Below are 22,928 nucleotides of genomic sequence, written 5' to 3'. Positions count from 1 at the left end.
TTAGTGATAAAAAAAATCTTTGTAAACACACTGACAAGCAATGACGTCAGTGCCTTTTCCCAGAGGTCCTGGCTCCAAGGATGTACCAGTGATGCAGCTCTGAGAGAAGACTTCAAATACTTTTAACCTTAGCAAGGCTAAAAAAAAAAAACCCAAACATTCAGAACAACGGTCTGAGGTCCTCCAGGCTTACCTCCCACATGGGTTTAATTCCTTCTTTGAAGAGATGGAAGTCACTGTGGCCTGTCAGGTCCCCGGGACGTACCATGTGGCTATAAAACCTCCAGAACTGCTCCACCTGTAGAGAGAAGGCCCCAGAGCACAAAAGATGTGTCTTTCCTTTTTCTTTAAATGAGTATGAGATTTAAGCGAAGAACATAAACATGGAAGACACTCTGCTACACACTCTACTTTTTGGAGGACACATTCTCATTTGGGGAAGTATGTGGGAAGGCAGGCAGGTTGTATGGGAAGTATAAAGATATAATATTGTTGATACAAGAAAAAACTCTTTAGGTGGAAAATGCCTCAGCCAGGAGCCCTAGTTGTGGAAGCCCCAGGATAAGCATCGCATGCTGTAAGAGGACCCTGTTTTACACAGTGGAACCCTTTCAATTTCTTTCTTTTTCTTAAGTAGGCTCTAAGCTCAATGTGGGGCTTGAACTCACGACCCTGAGATTAAGAGTCTCACACTCGGGGCGCCTGGGTGGCTCAGTCGGTTAAGCATCTGCCTTCGGCTCGGGTCGTGATCCCAGGGTCCTGGGATTGAGCCCCACATCAGGCTCCCTGCTCAGCCGGGGGCCTGCTTCTCCCTCTCCCTCTGCTGCTCCCCCTACTTCTGCTCTGTCAAGTGAGCAAATAAAATCTTACAGTGTCACACTCTACCAGCTGAGCCAGCCAGGTGTCCCAACACAGTGGAATCCTTTTAGTCTTGAGGTATATGAAGTGCCACATAACCTTAGCCTGAATGTATTTTTTTTAGAACCAAATCACTTTTTATTTTTTTTATTTTTATTTTTTTTAAAGATTTCATTTATTTATTTGAGAGAGAATGAGAGAGAGCACATGAGAGGGGGGAGGGTCAGAGGGAGAAGCAGACTCCCTGCCGAGCAGGGAGCCCGATGCGGGACTCGATCCAGGGACTCCAGGATCATGACCTGAGCCGAAGGCAGTCGCTTAACCAACTGAGCCACCCAGGCGCCCCCAAATCACTTTTTAAAAAATACATTTTTTTTTTTTTTAAAGATTTTATTTATTTATTTGACAGAGAGAGAGATAGCGAGAGCAGGAACACAAGCAGGGGGAGTGGGAGAGGGAGAAGCAGGCTTCCTGCGGAGTAGGGAGCCCGATGCGGGGCTCGATCCCAGGACCTGGAATCATGACCTGAGCCGAAGGCAGACGCTTAATGACTGAGCCACCCAGGTGCCCCAAAATACATTAACTATAGTCATCATACTGTACATCACATCCCCATGAAGTTTGATCACTTCTCAAAGACTGGTTTATTGGCAGATACAGCATTAACTACAATGAATACATTTTACTTCTGTTTGGTTATTGAGCATAAGTGATGGGATCAACCACATGCACTACTCTAAACCATGGTGCCCTTGCTAAGGCCAGGATAGCCAAAACCAACAGAACTCAGCCTCTCGTATTTGGGCTTTAAGTCCCTCTTCTTAGCTAGAAAATTTATGTTTCTCCTTGTCCCTCCTTCATAATCCTTGCCCCCCTTCATAATCCTGTTAGAAAACGACATTATTTCTCTATTAGATACATGCTTATTTCTACTCATCGAGCTGTTCCCGTTTCTCTCAGTAGTGCCATGATAAGGAGACCTTACTTCCCTAGTCCTTTGTAACTCACAGGGGACACCCACAAAGTACTGGCTAGTGAAGAGGCACACTTTAGGAAGAAAGAAAAAAACGTGGAATAGCGTGAAGTCAGTTGGTATTTGCCAATACACCAATGAGGAGGCTCTCAACAAACACCCAGCAAGACATCATAATGTGTAGCTGAAAATGGGTATTGAGTAGACAGAGATTCAGGTCATACTTCTAGATGTGGAGAGCAACTAAGGAGAAAGAGACCTTCCACTCTATGAAGTGGCTGTTCCGCCAGTTCCTCTAGAGAACAGGAACACGGGAACTGGCTCATGTTACAAAGAAGTCAGGAACAAATGCCATTCATAGGATTTTGAAGCAGTGTCTCATCTCAACAACCACTATGTTTAACTGTATACAGCAATTGGGGGCAGTAAGAGGCCATATGTATTAAATGAGCAATCATCTTTTTCCACTCTGACACAGCGGGAAGAAACAAAATACACCCACTAGAACCTGTGGCTCACTGTGAATTAGGAATTGGGGGTGGGGGTGGTTAGGGAGAAAGTATACCAGCCACCCCCAATTCCCCGATCAAGCATTGCTTTATTAGCAGTTTGGTCTCTTCCAATTTTATAGCCAGACTATAGAATCTCATAATCACAATCTTATATCCAAATCACAAGAGAGATGAAGTAAACAACTTGAGAAATACTATTAGGCTTTAAAAGATTTATTCTTCCTTCTCTTTAGGCAATTTTGGTTTCTGAAACTCCTCACTGAAACAAAAAAATAAATGTTCAGACTCAGAATGTGAGCTGCACAAAAAAAGACTTCAGAAATAATCTTGGGGCACCGGGGTGGCTCAGGTGGTTGAGCATCTGACTCTTGGTTTTGGCTCGGGTCATGGTCTTGGGGTCCTGGAGCCCCACATCGAGCTCTATGTTGGGCTCTGTGCTCAGAGGGGAGTATGCTTCTTCCCTCCCTCTCCATCTGCCCCTCCCCTCACTAGCACACACACACTCTCTCCAAAAAATCTTTGAAAAAAGAAATAATCTCAACTACCTTCCTCATTTTATAGTTGAGAAAATGGTTTCAGAACTGGCCTTGCCCTGAGTCCAGCACCAGAGCAGATGAGCCATGTGATCCCCAAGTCCACTGCTCTGCCATTTTAAGACACTGCCTTCTTAGTCACCCTGACTTCAAGAACTTTTAAATATGGTCAAATATTAGGATTAAGGAGCATTAAGAAATACTGCTTTAGATTTGATAAAAGGTTCCACAATGTGATTATTTCTCTGTGAGGAACCTAATATTGTGAGACACTTCCTAATGCCTTGACTTACATGATAGCCAACTTTAAACACCGTGGTCACACAGCCATTGAGTCTGGAAGAATGACACCCCAGATGATGCTGATGATGTTGCTCTAGTCAACTCAACATTTATGCCAAAAGAAAAGAGAGGTGCTGGGGTGGCTCAGTCTGTTAAGTGTCCACCTTTGGCTTGGGTTGTGATCTTGGGGTCCTGGGATTGAGCCCTACATATGGAGCCCCATGTTGGGCTCCCTGCTCAGTAGGGAATCTGCCTCTCCCTCTACCCCTCTCCCCCCAACTTGTGTGTGCGCTAATAAAATAAAATCTTTAAAAAAGAGAAGAAAACCCTTTGTGCACAAGCTGAGTAAATTTATATATGCCTTTCTTAAAAGGAAAAAAAAATGCCAGAAATATTCACAATTACCCCCAAATAACTGAACAGAATCCTGAATGAAAACTTCCTCCCATCCCCACCCTAAGTCCAATCTTCTCTGACCCTCCAGGTGCTCATCCAGTTGTTCAGAACACAATGGGCTGCCACCTTCCCTGTAATGTCTAACTTTCCCACATGGCAGGTCATCAACATTTTTGTGATAGATTCAGGAATGTTAGGAACGCACTGATATTTTCAAAAGTTTATTTCTATTATTCCCTTTACCAACAATTCCGTTCTTTTCATCTCTCCTGTTCAAATTTTTAAGTTCAATTATATATATATGTTTATTATATATATTATATTATACATATATATATTTTTTTTTTTTTAAAGATTTTATTTATTTATTTATTTGACAGAGAGAAATAGCGAGAGAGGGAACACAAACAGGGGGAGTGGGAGAGGGAGAAGCAGGCTTCCTGCAGAGCAGGGAACCCGATGCGGGGCTCGATCCCAGGACTCTGGGATCATGACCTGAGCCGAAGGCAGATGCTTAACAACTGAGCCACCCAGGCGCCCCTATACATATATATGTTTAAATTTATTTATTTTTTTTAGTTATCTCTACACCCAGTGTGGGGCTTGAACTCACAACCAGGACATCAAGAGTCACATGTTCTTCTGAATGAGCCAGCTAGGACTCCTTAAGTTTAATTTTAAGCCCATCTCCTCCAAAGAGGCTTTCCCCAAGTTGGAATTAATTCCTTCTTTCCTCTGAACTTCAAGAGCACTTTAGCCATGCCTTCCCTATAGCACTTCTCACTATCTCCCTGTATTAAAATCCCTGGGAATGACTTACTTCTTTAAGGGCAAGGTCTTAATTCATTTTAGAACTGTTAGTGAATTCATTCCACAAACATTTCTTGAACCAAATATGCACCCAGTGCACAAGCTATTTTTAGTATTACAAAAAAGCCTCCATCTACCAGTAACAAGGGAGCACAGGCAGGCACCTGGCTGGCTCAGCTGGTGGAGCATGCAGCTCTTAATCTCAGGGTCATGAGTTTGAGCCCCCAGCATGGAGCCTACTTAAAAAAAGAAAGAAAGAAAGAAAGAAGCACAGGCTAACTAAAATCCTTGCTTTGGGCTGAAATTATATCAACTCAGCAGAGTAATCAGATAATCTGCTTACCAGATATGTATATATACACACAAATATATAACTGATTAGTAATAAATGGATAGTCTGTCTAGAAATAACATTAAAAATATTAGAGACACCCGACTTGCACTTTGGTGTAATGGAAGAGTAAATGAAAGAGTATGTATGTATGGGCTCTGGAATGTAGCTTTTACAGCCTACCCAACCTGAGTTTCAATCCTGGCTCCTCCACTTCAAGTAGATTATGACTGACTTGACACTTTGATCAGATACTTAACCTAAGTTTCACTTTCCTTGTTTGTAAAATACGGATAATATCACTGATCTCATAGGGTTATTTTTTTTTTTTTTTTTTTTTTTTTTTTTTTTTAGATTTTATTTATTTTCTTGACAGAGAGAGACATAGCGAGAGCAGGAACACAAGCAGGGGGAGTGGGAGAGGGAGAAGCAGGCTTCCCGCAGAGCGGGGAGCCCGATGTGGGACTCGATCCCAGGACCCTGGGATCATGACCTGAGCCGAAGGCAGACGCTTAACGACTGAGCCACCCAGGCGCCCTCATAGGGTTATTATAATGATCAAAGAAAATTACATCAAGTGCCTATTACTGGGTCTTTCTTCTTTACCAATTTATTGTAATGTTTACTGTCTGTTACAGTTTCCTTTTCCAGTGTCTGCATTTTAAATGGGAAAAAACCTCCACAATTTCAAGAAAATAACAAATCCTGCATTTGATTCTGCCCAGAAATCAAATGTACAGCACGTAGGAAGTACATAAAAATTTTTGTTGAACAAGACTGGTGTTAGTTGCAGACAGCTTTCAGGGTACATAAACCTAGCCACCTGTGACGGAGACAGACAGAGCTGGGGCTATTTCTGACCCTGACAGTACCTACAAAAACAATTATTAGGATTTCATTTTCTTTCTGAACACAGGAAGAAGATGCTACTTTATGCACAGTTACTAACATATCCAAAACCCTAATGGGAGGTTCTTTTTTCTTTTCTTTTTTTTTTAAAGATTTTATTTATTTATTTGACAGAGAGAGACACAGCGAGAGAGGGGACACAAGCAGGGGGAGTGGGAGAGGGAGAAGCAGGCTTCCCGCAGAGCAGGGAACCCGATGTGGGGCTTGATCCCAGGACCCTGGGGTCATGACCTGAGCCGAAGGCAGACACTTAACTACGCCCCTTTTTTCTTTTTTTAAGTAAGCTCTATGCCCCCAAGATTAAGAGTCCCATGCTCTACCAGCCAGGTGCCCCGTTAATAGGAGGTTCTTAACACAAGAGAAACTTTTGAATTTTACTCTTGACTTTACTGTCAAGCTTCATAAAAATAGATACAACGTATTATAAAATTTTTTATCCTCCATGACACTTTGCACGCAATAAGGACTCAATACATATCTACTTAAACAAACCTGTATTTTTGTATTGTCCCCTTACGGTCAATTTGTCAATTCACATACTTCGTGATACCTATGTATGTTACTTATGGATGTCCAATGAGAAATCTAAGAATGAGCAAACCTGACCTCAGGGACTCAGGTCAGTCAGATAAAGAAACCAGAATCCTAAACAGGTCACCAGGAAAATAAATAAACACCATGAGGTAAGTATAGGCATGAATGTGCTACCAAGGCTCACTACATTAAACCAGTAAGTACTCACAGAGGCAAAGGTGCCAATCTGTTTGATATTCTGTTCATAGCTCTGTGAGCTGGTGGGACGGCCGGGGGTCCTTCTGGAGTACCAGAAAGTATAGTTGTACTGCAGGGGATGCTCTGCTGGTCCAGGGACAACAGCCTGTGAATTAAACAAGGTGTGTTAATCCGGGGCATTTTTCACATGATCTGAGACACAGAAAACATTTTACAGTGTCACCCATTACCACCTCCACAAAAAGGACACATCTTCAATTACCTGCAATATGCCCAAGATTCCACTTAGTGGTTAACTAACTCTTTAGTGGTTAACTGACTCTAAGTTCCTGTAACATTTTATCTGTGTTCTTATGGTGTTTGTAACTTTCTGTTTTCTATCTTAGGTATTTATGTTTATATCTTATCTCAGCCAAGTACTCCCAGGCCAAGTACTGCCTCCTCTATGACACTTTATCACTTACTGGCTAGTAACCTGGGCAAGCTGCCTCACCAGTTTGTGCCTCTGTTGCTTATCTGCAAAATGAAGAAAATAATAACAACCATATCATAGGGTTGCTGAGAGGATCAAATAAATTAATAAATGAAAAGTGCTTAGCACAGTGCCCGGAACATAGTAAGTGTTTGGCGTCAGCTACCATTATCACTGCTACTATTAAATGTAAGCCCCTTGATCCATAGTCTCACTCACTTTTGTGTTCTCTTAGCACCTACAATGCTTGTATCTGGATAGTCCTCAACCTCATGAGAGAAACAATTGTTTTGATATTTCAAAAAAGAAATCGATCCGGGACACCCGGGTGGCTCAGTCGGTTAAGCATCTGCCTTCGGCTCAAGTCATGATCCCAGGGTCCTGGGACTGAGTCCCACATCAGGCTCCTTGCTCAGTGGGGAGCCTGCTTCTCCCTCTGCCTGCCATTCCCCCTGCTTGCGCGCACTCTCTCTCCCTGACAAATAAATAAAACCTTAAAAAAAGAAAGAAAGAAATTGATCCATCAATCTCTCATTCTCTAAACTTTCTCCTTTCCAAGTAACTTTCAGCTTAGATTAATACTGACTAAAGAGTCTAAAATTTCAAGGGATGTGTAGGATTAAATACTCAGCAGCAGCTTATGAAGCAACAAATAGCCCTGTTAAACTCCAGGGTTCATCTCTTGTGCTGGGAGAATGCTGGAAAGCAAGGCAACATCTCAAGATCCCGTGGCAAGGGAAAATTTCTAACTCCCAACATGAACGCCAGTGATTCAACAATCTTTTTTTGAGAACAAAAGCAGATATTCCAGGGGCACCTGGGTGGCTCAGTCAGTTACGCATCTGACTCGATTTCGGCTCAGGTCATGATCCCAGGGTCCTGGGATCGAGTCCCACATTGGGCTCCATGCTCAGCGTGGAGCCTGTTCCTTCTCCCTCTGCTCCTCCCCCTGCTTCAGCACATGTGCATATGCATTCTCTCTCTTTCTAATAAATAAGTAAACCCTTAAAAAAAAAAAAAAGCAGATATTCCAAAATAGGGTGCCATCAAGTTAATCCGGTATCTTTAACATAACAGAATCCACAAGATAACCAAGTCCCAAGTCCAAAGACAATTCTATCTATACAGCACAAAACTCACCTTCCTCTTACTGCTGCCCTGACTTTTGTCTCGTTCTGTTTTTTCCTTCTCACCATCTTTCTGTGTGCTGTTTTCTTCATTCTGATCATGGTCCCCACTGTCATCGTCTTTCAATCTGAATGGGAAGGCAAAACAATGTTAGGCCATGACCGAGCTGATTCTTGCTTACCTAACAAAGCCACCAGGTCAAATGAACTACCATATAACCAACCCTACTCAAAATACAGGCAAAGAGATGTACAAGAGATGAGGGAAGAGCAAGGGAGTGTAGAAACGCAGTTAGGAGGAATTCCAAAAAAAACACTGTCTTCCAGTTTTTTGACAGGCAAAGAAGCAAGAGGCAAACAGTTTAAGGGATTGTGTTTCTTTTTGCCAAAAATAATGCATCAGTAATAAGAGTTTCTGGATTATATAAATGCTTTAGCATTTCAAATGAAGTTTAAAAACTTACTTATCTTTCTCGACACTTCTTCTAACCATCTCTCCTATCCTTCCCCACTGCCACTGCTTTAGCTCAGGCCCACTTCTCTGTCATCTCAGTTATCACAATAAATTCCTAAATGGTCTGATACAAATCATCTCCACTCTCTATCCATCCTCCACATAGCCACCAGCATCTTTCTAAATGAAAATCTGAGGGGCGGCTGGGTTGCACAGTCAGTTAAGCATCGGACTCTTGGTTTCAGCTCAGGCAGTGATCTCAGGCTCCTGATCTCAGGGTCATGAGGTTGAACCCTGTGTTGAGCCCCACGTCCAGCTTCACGCTTAGTGCAGCGTCTGCTTGAGACTGTCTCTCCCTCTGCCCCTCCCCTTGGCACTCGTGTGTGTGCGTGCGCTCGCTCTTTCTCTCTAAAATAAATCTTAAAAAAATAAACACAAACCTGATCATTTAACTTCCATTCTTAAAACCACCAACTGCCCCTTGCCTTTTGATACCCACCCTGCAGGATAAAGTACAATGAAATTTAAGATCCTCTAGAATCTGGTTCCTGCCTACTGATACCCTCTTTCCCTCCCCATCTCCTAAAGCAAACTATAGTTCTGCAGCTGTGCTATGTGCAAACACTACCCCTTAGCCTAAGGTGCCATTCTTCCCGTGTCTGCTTTTCCCTATTAAGTGGAGGGAATCTCTTAGAACAGTCTTATTAATCTTTGTATCTCCAGCACCGAGGACAAGAAGATGTTGCCCTAACATGTTGCACAAGATGATGAATCAGTGTTAAATGAAAAGAAAAGAAATGACTGAAAGAAGGAATGAATGTCTTCTTGCCTGGTAAGACTGGTCAAATGTACAGTAGGTACTATCCTTCTAGAAGCAGTGAAACTACCCTAAGGCTTTCAGGTACATCTAAAGCTCACTGGATTCATACAAAAAGATAAACAGAAGGTGAATTCACAAAGATAATAAGAATGTCATTTAATTTAGAGCTGGACCATTAGCTTATCATAGATCTTCTCCAAAATCACCTTTGGCTCTAATGACTATCTAGTCAAATGGAATTAGGTAATCCTCAAGAAAGGTACTAGAAATGCTCAAATGATAACACAGATATTACCTTACATACCTACAGAAACATGTTGCAAAGCATTTTGCATTTTCTTTTGCCCGTGAATTTTCAGTGCCTAGCACATAAAAAGCACTCAATAAATATTAGAATGCACTAGCCATGTGTTTAGGTGCTTCTTCTGCTCATTTCACAGCCCTAGCTGTAGGATATATTCAGGTGTACCATGCCATAAATGAACCCATCCCCACTCTGGTCAAGGCATGACTATGAAGGGTACCTGAACAAAGGGCATTCCAGCCTGGCCAATAACTGATGCCCCATGGTCTTGCTCAAAATTATGAGTAGATTCCTTCCTTGGCTTTTTATCCAGGAGATGAAAGATCACACAGATTGAGGAGCTGGGGCAATCATATGGGTCCCCTATGAGAAAAGCCATGAGGGAAAGACAATGAACAAGAGCAAAGAAAGCCAGTAGGGAGAAAGGGAACGGAGCAGAGAAAGTAGATAGAAAAGTGGTTTTGTTTGTGATGCTGCCATCTCACTGACTTAGTTTGACCTCCCCAGACTTCTGGGAGAACATATCTGTGCTTAGGATATCCTTCCCCTTTATTAAACTTGAGTTGGTTTACTTTTCTAAAGGAGCCTGTAGAGCACCAAGTCCCACATTTACCAAGCCACCTACTGTGTGTATCAGATGCTAGAGTGCCTGTCCCCAAGGACCTGATTGAGGGGATGAGGTACACATACTCAGGCCTCAGTTTGGTACAAAGGTCCTGCTCTGTATGTGCCAGTATCACCTCCTGCTTGGTCCCAACAAACTCCTTCCACTCTCGTGTTATCAACCTACTTGCAGTTTCCCTGATCTCACCCCTCTGTTATGCTCATCCTGTGGTCTCTTCTTGGAGAGCCCCTCCTCCCCTACTTAACTTGTCCTTTAGGACTCGGGCTGAGGGCCACTTTCTCTTAGAAATATTTCCTGGGGCGCCTGGGTGGCTCAGTCGTTAAGCGTCTGCCTTCGGCTCAGGTCATGATCCCAGGGTCCTGGGATCGAGCCCCGCATCGGGCTCCCTGCTCCGCGGGAAGCCTGCTTCTCCCTCTCCCACTCCCCCTGCTTGTGTTCCCTCTCTCTCTGTCAAATAAATAAAATCTTAAAAAAAAAAAAAGATTTTATTTATTTATATGACAGAGACACAGCGAGAGAGGGAACACAAGCAGGGGGAGTGGGAGAGGGAGAAGCAGGCTTCCCGCGGAGCAGGGAGCCCGATGCGGGGCTCGATCCCAGGACCCTGGGATCATGACCTGAGCCGAAGGCAGACGCTTAACGACTGAGCCACCCAGGCGCCCCTAAATAAATAAAATCTTTTTTTTTTTTAATAAAATCTTAAAAAAAAAATTTTCCTAATCTCTCCCTAGGCTGGATCAGCTCCCCTCTTCTGAACCTCACCATATAAATGTTTGTACTTGTCTCAGCTGTAATGTCATGGCAATTTTCTGGCTCCTAATCAAAAATATCTCATGGTTTTTTATACTGAATAGGCTCAAGACAGCTCCTAATTCTCGTCTTAAGGGCACACCTCAGGACTCAAACCATTTCCCTTTTTTCTTACCTCCCAGCCTCCACTATATCCTCTGGGGTCCCTTCCCTTTAAATCTTGAAGAGGGGTAGTCACCCCACATCTCTCATTTTACCAGCCCCAAGAAAAACATAAGTTCCTTTCTTTGCTGCTAATCACGACTAGGAAACAGAAAAAGAATAGCAAAAGTAATTATATCTGAGAAGAAACAGTGCTACTGAGATCCCTGGACCACACTTCCCGATTCCCCTCAGAGATGGTAAAAGGAAATCCTAATGGACCTTCATCTTGTGTTATTTCTTGAGAGTGGAGCTAGCCAACTACCCTGCCCTCTAAGCCTATACTTAAGGCAAATCACTTGCATCCTATCATCCAGAGGCTACTCTTCTCAGCTTGAAGCTCGATTTGAGTCAGGATACAATCAGGACTAAAAATCAGAGCTCCATAGACTCAGGAGGGCAATTAGCATCTCTAGCGCTATCCAGACTGAGTGGCCCTAAGTCAGCTCATCAAACTTCTGCCCAGGTTTGTCCTCGTACTAACTAGACCAATTCCTTGTGGATAGGAACTTGGTCTAATTCATCTTTACATGTCCAGCATCAGACGGAGGCAGACAATAAACATGTTTAATGAATGTGCTTCTAAAATCAAAGCAATAGGGGTGCCTGGGTGGCTCAGTCGGTTAAGTGTCTGCCTTCAGCTCAGGTCATGATCTCAGGGTCCTGGGATCTAGCCCCACACTGGGCTCCCTGCTCAGAGAGGAGTTTGCTTCTTCCTCTCCCCTCTGCCCCTCCCCCCTGCTTGTGTGCACTTTCTCTCTCTCAAATAAATAAAAACTTAAAAATCAAATCAAATCAAAGCCATACAAGGCAGAATAGGACGAGTGCCAAACAGGTGGCTCAGACAATACTTTAAGAAAGGGCCAAAAGCTAGCAAAGAGAGAAGAATGACAAAATCAAGTATGGCATCTAAATCTGGAAACTAATCAGTCTGGGACTGCAGAACAGTGAAAGCATCTTAGGGTTTTACATATCAACAGGATCAATGACAGTGGTAGCTAACTGAATTGACAGATGTGGGGGGTGGGGTGCAATTATAGTCCTAGGTTACACTCACAGAAGTTGAGCCCACACACTAGAGGAGGTTAGAGTTCTTCTTTAACCTGAGCTTATCAGATTAGACTACAGTACCTAGCTCCAGGCACTGGACTTTTAGGATGCTGGCAAACTGGCACCAGTCCTTAGGAACGATGTGAAGAAACTGGAAGCCAACACATAACAACGGTCTAAAAACTGCAGATTTTTGGGGCGCCGGGCTGGCTCAGTCAGAGGAGCTCTTGGTCTCGGGGTTGTGGGTTCGAGTCCCATCTGGGTGTAGAGATCACTTAAACAAATAAACTTCAAAACCAGGGGCAGGAGTGTGGTCTCTAATTGCTAATTTCAAATAAAGGAAAGCTTTGGTTTTTTTCCTGCATTGCTAGGAGATGGTAAAAAATTCTGACTCAGGGGCGCCTGGGTGGCTCAGTTGTTAAGTGTCTGCCTTCGGCTCAGGTCATGTGGGATCGAGTCCCATGTCGAGCTCCCTGCTCAGCAGGAAGCCTGCTTCTCCCTCTCCCACTCCCCCTGCTTGTGTTCCCTCTCTCACTGTATCTCTGTCAAATAAATTAAAAAAACTTAAAAAATTGACTCAGTATAACGAATAATTAATAATTAGAACTAACTAAAAATGATCCAGGTTAGGGGCGCCTGGGTGGCTCAGTCGTTAAGCATCTGCCTTCGGCTCAGGTCATGGTCCCAGGGTCCTGGGATCGAGCCCCACATCAGGCTCCCTGCTCCGCGGGAAGCCTGCTTCTCCCTCTCCCACTCCCCCTGCTTATGTTCCCTCTCTCACTGTGTCTCTGTCAAATAAAAAAAATCTTTAAAAAAAAAATGATCCAGGTTAATTTTTGTCAAGAGGTACTTGAACCAAGGTTAAACAAACCTGGATTTGAATTCCGCCACATGGGCCTTCCTGTTTTTGTAGGCAAGTTACTTAACCTCAGAGGGCCTCATTTTCCTATCTGTGGAAGGAGGTGACATAATCCCCTTTGCAGTGTTGTTAGGAGTAGAAATAATATGTGAAAAGTATCAAGCCAAGATACCTACAGAAACCATTACTACCATTCTTAAATTAGCTTCCTGCAGATCCCCAAATGATTTTGGCAGGACTGGGCTAGATAAACCATAAAGTGTCTTCCTAAGATGAAATTTTGATCTGTTCAATTTAGTGGAGGAAGGGGTATAGGGTTTGCAGAAAGCTCCACTGAGGGAGGACTTAGATCTGGAATTTGGTGCTGCAGAGATTTAAGATGAGGAGTACAAACGGGCCGGGGAGGGAGGGAGTGTGGCTGTTTGTACTGAGATGGGCTCAGCTCAGCAGCAGGCTGTTACCCAAGTCCCAGAGACTTCTGAGCAACCAGGAAACGTTCCCGAGGAGCTGCCTAGAGTGCTGGAATCCAGGACTCCTCAATTCGCCAATCAGCACTCACTGTATTGGAAAAACCCCAATTTCCCATCAGCAGTGGGTCACAACCTAAATAAACAGTGATGCCACTTTACATTTATTCCTCATTATGAGCAATTTACAAAGTACCTTTAAGCACTGTTGCACGTGATTTGATCCTTATCACAACACACCCGTGCAGCAGCAGGGCACTAACCACTAACGTGGTTTAGATAACAATGGCTGGGCAACTCTTCTGTCAAATAACTGGCAAACCGGTGGGTCTGGGCCTGGAAATCTAGCTCTCTGGAGATCAGACAGATTTACTAGACTATTAGAAGAGAGAGAACATAATCTACCTCAAAATACAATCGCTAGAGGGAAACATGCAAACATACTCTGCATTTCTTTTCTGCATTTCCAACTCATGCTGGAACTAGGAACCAGATAGTGTAGACGCGAAGTGGACACGGGGGCAACGTCAAGTGTGCGCGCTGGGCAAGAAAACAGAGCAGCTCCCGGCGAGTGTGTTGGAAGGGAAAAGAGGGAGAAGGAAGGAAGGAGGAAGAAGCCTGAGGAAGACGAGGAGCATTCCGTAACTGAGCAGCCCCCAGGCCCAAGAGCCACATTACCTCACTGCATCTTCCCACCTCTCCGACCCGGGCTGCTCCCATCCCCACTCTGCAGAAGAGAACACTGACTCAGAGAGGCGAGGCGCCCTGCCCAGGCTAGAGAGTGCGTGTGGAAAGCCGGATTCAGAGGCAGGGCAGCCAGGCTGCGGAAACACCCAAACCGCCGCGGTCTCCGCCCCTCCACGCCGCTGGCCACCCGCACCCACCGGGGCGGGGCGTCCAAAAATCTCCTTCCGGGCGTCACGGCCGCCTCCTCCCCGGGACCCCGCGCTTCGCCCGCGGTCCGTACGTCCCCGGCGTCTCCGAGACCCCTGCATCACGCCTCCCCAGCCCCCTCTTCTTCCCCGCCGGCCGCCTGGGCCCGCGAGGCCCGCAGCCCAAGCCCGGGAGGGAGGACGGCGCCGGGGAGTTTCGCCGCCGCCAGCCCCGCTGGGGGCGGGCGCGGGGAACGGTTGGGGGAAGGGGCCCCGTGGGGCGGCCACGCGCCACTCACGCGTCGAACTTGTTGTTCATCCTCTCACCGCCGCCGTCGCCACTGCCTCACGGAGTGACTTCCGCTCCGCCGGGTCTCCCCCCAGCTTAGGGCCCGGCTACTTCCGGCTGCGCATGGCGCAGCGGAACTTCTGCGCCCTACCCCCGTGTCGGGCGGGTATCCCGGGACGCCCGCTCCGGGCGGCTGCGCGGAGGCGCGGGGCTCGGCGGACGTGCGGGTCGCCGTCTTCGCGCCGCCCGGGTTCCTGTCCCGTGTCGGAGGGGGCGCCCCGACCCCCTCCCGCGGCGGTTCGGAGAAAGAGGCCGAGCCGCGTCGCTGACCGTGGGGGCCCTGGACACTGCTCGGTACCAGTCCCGACTCCACCCCCAGAGGGGCTGCAAGATCCTGGACTCTGTTTTAACCTCCCCGAGGCTGTTTGCTCTTGGGTACTGGCCATACTGTATATGACCGTACCTGCCTCCTCGGGTTGCGGTGTGGATCGAACGGGATCATCAGTGTCAGGCGCTAGACAGTCGCCCGAAATTAGTATTGTAAATTTTTGCTTACTTGCGCCCGGAGCTAAAGAGCTCATCTCGGCCCTTTGAGGCAGTCAGAGAAGTTGAGAGACTCACCGCGGGTGACAAAGCTAGTGGGAAGCTTTCAGGAACCGCAGATGGGCCCACAATCATCAAAGTGCCTCACGGATCTACGTGTCTTGCTCCAAATACACGGGGCAGCGCGCACATAAACTGGAGTTAATGAAGTGAACCTGCTGGTGATTGAGCCTCAAAGTCAGCAACCCTGTACTTGGGGGAGGGGGTTATTTCCGGGGTCCTCTCCCCTCCCCCAACAACGTCCTATTGTCGGGTCTTATGTGGCACTTTCACACTTTTGAATCACTTTCACCTGCACCTTTGATCCTTTGATGAGGGTAGATAGGAACTGAAATCTGTACCCCTATTTACGATGAAGAAACAGAGGCTGGAAGCCGGGGGGGGGGGGGGTTGTTGCACAAATGACTTGCTCAAGTTGTCTTGTCACCAACAGAACTCAGGCCCCAGCTGGACTCTCAAAGCAGGGCCTTGCCTCTCTCCCAGGAAGACCTCAGCTGGCCATCTTGTTTCCTAAGTGGGGCCAAAGGAGGCTGGTCAGGGTCTCCTCTCAGAAGGCAAAGCCCAGCGGTTCCCAGTTACCTCCCAGCCTCTCTGCCTAGCTCTTCCTTGTCTTAAGCATCCTTTGCGACCAGCGCAAATGCCCTGGCCTTTGAGAAGAGAAGGAAGAGGGGTCTGTTTTCCAGGCCATAGAACCTTTCTTAGAGTGTCTAAAATTGGGTTGGGAATTCTGGACTCCAAACTTTATTTAGCCACCAGTGTTCTGGGAAGCCCTTCTTAATCTGGGCCCCAATTTGCCCATCTGAAACATGGGGGAATAGTGACTCTTGCTTGTCCATGATGACGTGAGGAGCTCTTAACTCATGGAATCTTTTGTGATCAATGACAAAAAATGCATATGAATGCAAAGGTCACTGGTGCCCGTGAGTGTTGGGTGCCTATAGCGCCCAGAAGGCGGGGGAGGGAGATACCAGCTGGGGTGGGCTGCTGCCATTCTTTCGAGAGAACAGTGCCTGCTACATTCCACGTCTCTCTTGACCTCCCTCCTTTAGGAGCCTGTGGGGATCTTGTAAAAAAGAAAGGAGGCCCAGGCCTGGAGGGATGGGACCTTGCCTAGTTGGGGACATCATACAAGACAGAGTCCTTAGGGCTTCAGAAATGAGGGGAGTAAGGGGTGCCTGGGTGGCTCAGTTAAGCATCTATCTGCCTTTGGCTCAGGTCATGATCTCCGCTGGGTCCTGGGATTGAGCCCTGAGTCGGGCTCCCTGCTCTGCTTCTCCCTCTTCCTTTCCCCTTCGCTCGTGCTCTATCTCTCTATGTCTCTCAAATGAATAAATAAAATCTTAAAAAAAAAGAAATGATGGGAGTTGCTAATGCTTTGCTGAAGTGAGGGGATTGCCGGGACTAGCTAGCCAGTGCCACGTGGATGTTGACCCCAAGAGCACACCCTGCCCACAGCCATTCTCAACCACTCCGGGACTCCAGCTCCGTCTCTTTATTTCCCATGCTTTTCTCCGGGCCATTGGCTCATATGGCCCTGAGGGGCACTTCCCAAAGAGCACATCATGACCTCAGCCACTGAAGAACACAGCCGATAAGACTCCACGTGTCTAGCAGCAGTTGGTGGTCGGTTGGCTCAGTCAGGTGGGGGCAGGTAGGAGCGGGGGTCTCCGGAGAATGGCAGGGCAGGCACCTGGTTGTAGTGGGCCATGAGGAAGATGCCAGCAGTGCCGCAGACAAAAAGCGAGAGCATGGCCAAGAAGCAGACACGGTCCAGCACGCGGCCCACCAAGAACCACTCCTCACTCCCCTGGGGGTGGGAGGCAGGGTGTGGGATGACCAGCAGTGACACCAAGGCTGCCCTGGATCACTGTGCCATCCGTGGCCATCCAGCAGGCCTCTATCCTCCATGGCCTTGGGCCCTTCACACCTACTTCCAGGCCTTAGCCTGGCTTCTGCCGTAGTCCCCTGGCCCCGATGTCCCAGTTCCACTTTTTTCCATCCCATCGCCCTACCGTGGCCACCCTGCCCATCTTGCCCCCGTCTCGGGTCCAAGTCCCTCCCTGGGCACTCAGTCCCCCTTACACTCTCAAAGTGATTCTGCTGGTGCCGGGCGAGGGCAATCAGGTTGCAGGCTTCCACACAGGCCTGGATGGCCGGGGCGGCCTGCTTTAGGCTGCCGCACACCTCCTGGCTCTGCCCTGGCTCCGGGCCTTTCTCTGGGGAGACAGGGTAAGGTTTGGGAATAGAGTGGAGAAGAAATAGTCTGAGAAGGTCATCTCTCCTGAGCCACCCTAGCTTCTCTCTCCCTACCCCAGACACTTACCAACACTCATCTGCTGTGCCTGGTGCTCTGGCTGACAGGTAGCCCTCCCCGTCTGGAGTCCCTGGGGAGGAGTATCCCCAGTGTCATCCCCCACCCCCACCCCCCGGCCTCACCTAGCTTCTCCAGCGCTGCCCTCACCAGCCCATTGTGCTGCCGCTGCCGGAAGAGAAGTTCACTGCGAGGCAGGCCGAGAACAACCTCCTCCCCAGCTGTGAGCGACCATCCTGTGGGGGAGCCATTCTGCAGTGGGTGCTGGGTGTCTTGCACAGCTACTGGGGCCAGTGGGCGAATGTGCATCCGCAACAGCTGGGGCAAGAGCCGTAGGAACACCTGGAGAGAGGATTTTCTGGTGGGCTTCGCTTAGTAGCCAGCAGACCTGGGCATGTGGGCGGCCAGGCTGGGCTTCAGAGCAAAAGGTGAAGGTTGGCACGGAGGGCTTAAGCCCCTGGGAGCCCAGAGGCAGCACACGAGGGTCAGTGGCTTGACCCCGGAATAGCTCGGCTGTTCTGTACCAGACACTGAGCGTAGGTCCTCCAACTTGTGTGCATGTCAGCATCACCAGGACACTTGCTACCCAGGTTCCTGGGCCCCACCCCCCTTGTTCTGGCCCAGGATGCCTGAGGTGGGCCTGAGGATCTGCATTTGCAACAAGGGTCCTAGCTGCCTGCTGCGGGTGGGCTGCAGATCACACAGACTCCCCAGCCAGACTGCCTGGGCAGAATCTTGCTTCTGCTTCCTCACCAGGCTACCTTGGGTAAGCTAATGAATCTCTCTGTGCCTCAGCGTCCTCACTTGCAAAATGGAGATGGGACTAATACCCACCTCCTAGGAGTTCTATGATGATCAAATGCGTTCGGATGCATAATACACCTGCCACATAGTAAGCACTCAGCATTATATTAATTCATTGGGCACATGCTTCAAGATACACACAGGGTAGGTTTGCCGCTGAATGTGGCAGGTGAGTAGGGAAGGGGAAGGGGGTGGAGAGGACTGGACAGGAGGATGCTGGAGTGGACAGGGAGGGGCCTTGCCTTTCGGACCCTGCGAGCCATGGAGTGTGTGTGGGGGGACCGCAAAGACACGTTGAGCACGACCACGGCATTCACGACAATGAGGATGGTCACCACCAGGAGAAAGGTGAGGTACCTGTTGGGGTTGGGTGGGCAGGAGGCGGGGCTGGCCCTTTGGCACTTCATCTCCAGATGCACCCCCACCCTTAGCAGCCGATTCCCCCAGATTCCTCAGGGTGAGGAGTTGGCCTTGAGGGTGGTGGGGGTGGGAGCGGCAGGAGGGTAGTGCCCCGAGTTCCGGGGAAGGGCGGGGAGGAGCTGGGCGGTAGGCATGAGGGCCAGCCTTACTTGCTGATTAGTGGCACTGCCTGGGACGTCTCGGGCACCTTCTTGGCCACGAGGAAGAGGAAGACAGTCTGGGCCAGGAGCACGTTGATGGCGACGGTACACTTTTGGCCCCCCGCTGCCCATAACCAAGAGGCCTTCAGAGCAGATCTCAACTTTCCTACCGTGGGGCACCTCCCTCACCGCACAAGGAGCCCAGTGGCCCTGGTCCCCGGGACAGGTGGTCCTGTGTGTGGCGCCTCAACCCTGTGCCCTCCCAGCTAGTCCCTGTGCTGCCGCCTGGGGCCGGGGCTCCCCTCCCACAGGCTCCAGGTACCCTTGGCCGGAAGGAAGTAGATGAGGATGGCGACCGAGGAGATGAGGACACAGGGCGCGATGATGTTGATGACATAGAAGAGGGGCTTGCGCTGGATGAGCAGGTAGAAGACAACCTTCTGGTGGCCCGCCTCCTCAGCGGGTGCCTCCACATCCAGCAGCGTCTTGGCCGGCCGGTGCCGGATGGCCCACTCCCCATTCTCTGTGGGCAGCAGGCCAGGGTGGGTGCAGGGAGGGCAGCCCCGGTCACCTAACTGCAGGGCGGCTGGCGTGGGCCCAAAGGAGCACCATCCAGGGAGCCTGGATACCTGGTCCCCGCCCCCCCCAAACTGGAGCTATTAGCATGGGGAAAAGAGAACCGTGCCGGGCTTTTAAAGATATATGTTTTATGGTTTACTGTGGTTTTCATCTTGAGTTACATGGGAGGGGGTCTGAGCTTGCTCTGGCCCTGCCCTGGAGGCCACGTCCAGCAGGGGTCCTGGGAGGAGGTTACCTGTGAAGGCCTCGGGGTCGATGAAAATCCATTCGATAGTCTGACCATCTTCCTGGCTGAGCTGCAGATTGATCTCATTGGTGCTGTAGGTCTGGGACCTGGGAGATGGGGAGGGAAGGGGGAGACATTTGAGTGTGTGTAGACCCACGTCTGAGGTCACGCAGACGATCCTCTGAGGGCAACTGTGGGCAGTATTGCCTCAAAAAAGTGCAGCCAGGAATTTGCGAGTTCTCCACAGAACCCTGGCCACGAGATGGGGGGTGGGAAGGGGACTTGGGCTCCATGGGGGTCAGGGAAGTTTTGGGGAAGGGCCACGAAGCTGCAGCTCAGTGCCCTCACCAGATGTTAAGAGCCCAGGGCCACTCCGTTCCTCCCTTCCACTGCCTCCAGAGCAGGAGGGGCCAATGGTTAGAACACAGAAACGGCCGTCTGTCCCTGTCTGGTCTGTTTGTTAAGGAGGGTCTCTTTGTAAAAAGACCGCTCTTCTAAATTATGGGAAAACCCTCACACAGACTTCCTTTCCCCCATTTCCAGATGAGGAGACTGAGACAGCCTCCACCTCTCCAGGGGGTGTGGGGAGACACTCATGCATGCCTTCTTGCCCACCCACCCCGATCATTAATTCCTCCCTTGGGGCACAGGCAGGGAAACTGAGGCAGGGAAGGAGGATGAGTGGGGGGACTGCGGCTTAGCAGGGAGGGACGTGGGCATCTCTGGGTGTCTGGGCCTGAGACGGGCACAGAGGGCCCCCGAGAGCCGGGGTCGGACCCCTGGCGAGAAGCCTCGCGTCCCCCACCCAGCCAGGCTCCTCTTAGGGCAGCTCTCTATATCTCCCCGGGCCCCCCCAGTAAATGGCCTCACTGGAAGACGAGGGAGCAGTTCTGCCAGTCAAAGGGGAAGTAGGTGACAGAGACCGGGCAGGAGGAGCGGAAGATGGCGGGTGGCAGCCAGTAGACGCATCCATCAGGAGACACCAGCACGTTGCAGTAGAGGGCCACCTCGAACACGCCGTCCACGCTGCACACAGGCCAGGCCCTGAGGCTGGGGCTTCCCGTCCCCGGCAGCCCCGGCTCGCCCGAGTCCCGCACCCCAGGCCAGCCCTCGCCCTGCATGGATGAGGCCTGGGGACAGCAGCCCTTCGTGGGGTCCACTACCTCCCCGCCGGAGGGCTTCCTCTGCCCCATCCCCTCCTCCCCAGGGCCTGGTCACAGTGGTACTAACAACCCTTCAGCTCTTTCAAAGTGCTGGAGGCGCCCCCGAGGGCAGCGCTTCATGCCTATTGACACCTGAGAGCTTCGAGGGAGGGCAGTAGCCCACCAGACGACCCAGCCCAGAGGAGATGGAGCGGGCCGAGAATCAGGCCTGCCGGCCCGGCCCTCCCCTCAGCAGCACCTGCTCCGGCCAGTATTCCCTGGTCTGCAACTTCCGTTCGCCTGTCCCTTTCCCCAGAGCCCCCTCATTGTACCGGGCCCTACCCTTATGTCCTTTTATTCCCCCCCCCCGCCGCCTGCACCCCTCCTCACTTGTTCTCCAGCACGACATCCGGCCGCCACACCATGGTGGACGGCACTCTCAGCACCCACAGGCCTTCGTAGTCTTGTGGGTCCCAGCGCAGGCGATAATCACACCACTGCTGCGGGGGGGGGGGGGGGTTGCCAGGCCGAGTCACCCCCTCCCCACCCCCAGGAATAGGAGCCTAGCCCAGGTGGGTCAGAGGAGGCAGGGAGGGGGCGGGGGAAGGCAGGCAGCTCTAAGGGCCTTGGGACCCGAGGGTGGGGGCCCCGATAGAAAAGGACTGCAGGGTGGCCTCTTACCATCTCTATCCAGACATTGGTGGTGAGGGCCTCCTCTCGCTCATTCTAAGGGTGCAGAACAGAAGGCTGAACCCCCATCACTTGCCCTCTCCAGATGTTAGTCCCTATAGGCCCCCGTTGGGTGCTATAGGACGGCAGCCTCTTGGGCAGCCCTCGTGGGAGATTTCCAGCTCCCCAGCCTCCCACCTGTGGAGTCCTTCCCCCGCCTGGCTGCTAGAGCCAACCCCTGCCTCTCCCCAGCAGGTCCCAGGGGCCGGGTACACTGGGCCTCTGTCTCCCCCACTGTCCTATAGGCCTGTGGCTCACCAGGGAGATGAGGTTGGTGAGGGTGAGCTTCAGGCTGACGTTGACCACGTCCGAATCACGCTCAGCGGGCCTCAGGTGGGGGTTGTAGTTGTGCATCAGGTCCCCGAGCAGACGCTCCTCCTGGTTCCGGCCCTCGGCTCCTGCAACAGACAACACTGAGCCTGGGTATAGGGGCTTTGGGGCAGAGAGAGGGGAGGCCACAAGAAGGTGTGATGTGGAGAAGTAGGGCGCTGGGCGTGGGGACAGGCTTCAATAACCCTCCGGACCCTCTGTCCCCTGAGGCCTTGGATCTCTGCTCCAGGCCTCCCCAGGCCCGGATCCCCTGTGTCCACACCCAAGCAGACAGCCAGCAGGAGGAGCGGCAGCCCCGGGCCCTTGAGCATGGTGCCGCAGCTCTCTACAGTGACGGGTGGGACAACAGCTCCCCAGCTCAGGGTAGAGAGATGTAGACTCTGGGTCTCATGTAACAGCCCATGCTCCCAGCCCAGCCAGGCCAGCCCAGCCCCACCAGCTGTCTGAGCACAGCACTGTCAGCTGTTCCAAGATGGACAAAATGCCAGGCTCAGGTTACCTGGGCTGGGGAGGGGACAGAGGGGCCCCATCTGCCCCAACAGAGAGAGCCCGACCTCCATCCCCATTCTCTGATACTGCTGTCCCAGCCCCTGTTCCTTCTGTCGCGGGAGCTGAAGGCACAGCCAGGGACAGAAGATGTGGGAGGGAGGCAGAGTGTGAGGGAGGCCCTGAATTGGGCTCTCTCCTTCTCCTTCCTCCAGGGGGTCAGGATTTGGGGAGGTATGGAGGCATGTTCTATACCTGAGTTTCTCTGTGACATGGTTGAGGACCACAAACCTGTCCCACCAGCTTAACATCTTCATGGGTTACTCCACTGGGCCAAGACACTGGAGGCAAAGCCTATGAGAGATGCACTATGTTCCACAGGCTTTGATACCTTAATGCAAATTAGGGTGCCAGTTCAGGGTCCTCCTAGGCTCTGAGGCATGGGGCATGGGCCTGGTAAGCTTTGAAGGAAGGAGGGCTGAAGAAAAAGAAAAAAAAAAAAAGAAGAAGATCTGGAATTTGGGGCTCTTGG

The 22,928-nt window shown here is 50.1% G+C and overlaps 2 protein-coding genes across 6 annotated transcripts in view; both read right to left on the bottom strand.

Annotated features, from left to right (window-relative positions):
* The window catches only part of EIF4E2 (eukaryotic translation initiation factor 4E family member 2), a 31,606-nt gene extending 16,853 nt beyond the window's left edge, over positions 1-14,753 (bottom strand). For 3 of the 5 annotated variants that reach the window (XM_036069260.2, XM_036069261.2, XM_036069258.2), the window contains exons 1-4: positions 9,734-9,876; positions 7,949-8,063; positions 6,347-6,481; positions 194-298 (exon numbers count right to left, since the gene is read on the bottom strand). In XM_036069260.2, the coding sequence (XP_035925153.1) occupies positions 194-298; positions 6,347-6,481; positions 7,949-8,063; positions 9,734-9,777 (399 nt within the window). In that variant the 5' untranslated portion in view covers positions 9,778-9,876. Of the gene's footprint in view, positions 1-193; positions 299-6,346; positions 6,482-7,948; positions 8,064-9,733; positions 9,877-14,636 lie in introns of those variants that run through there. The other 2 variants (XM_036069262.2, XM_036069259.1) reach the window with 1 other exon arrangement.
* A 2,109-nt stretch (positions 14,754-16,862) lies between these two features.
* Positions 16,863-22,221, bottom strand: CHRNG (cholinergic receptor nicotinic gamma subunit). The gene is made up of 12 exons (XM_036069253.2): positions 22,173-22,221; positions 21,839-21,978; positions 21,533-21,577; positions 21,242-21,351; positions 20,580-20,735; positions 19,719-19,816; positions 19,227-19,427; positions 18,914-19,028; positions 18,587-18,701; positions 17,666-17,882; positions 17,312-17,445; positions 16,863-17,036 (listed from the first exon to the last, which is right to left on the bottom strand). The coding sequence occupies exons 1-12, from the start codon at positions 22,219-22,221 to the stop codon at positions 16,863-16,865; spliced, it is 1,554 nt and encodes a 517-aa protein (XP_035925146.1).
* Between the last annotated feature and the right edge of the window lie 707 nt (positions 22,222-22,928).

The sequence above is a fragment of the Halichoerus grypus genome, chromosome 4 (assembly GCF_964656455.1).
Source record: "Halichoerus grypus chromosome 4, mHalGry1.hap1.1, whole genome shotgun sequence".
In the NCBI taxonomy this organism is placed as follows: Eukaryota; Metazoa; Chordata; class Mammalia; order Carnivora; family Phocidae; genus Halichoerus; species Halichoerus grypus.
This window is presented reverse-complemented; position numbering and strand designations above follow the sequence as displayed.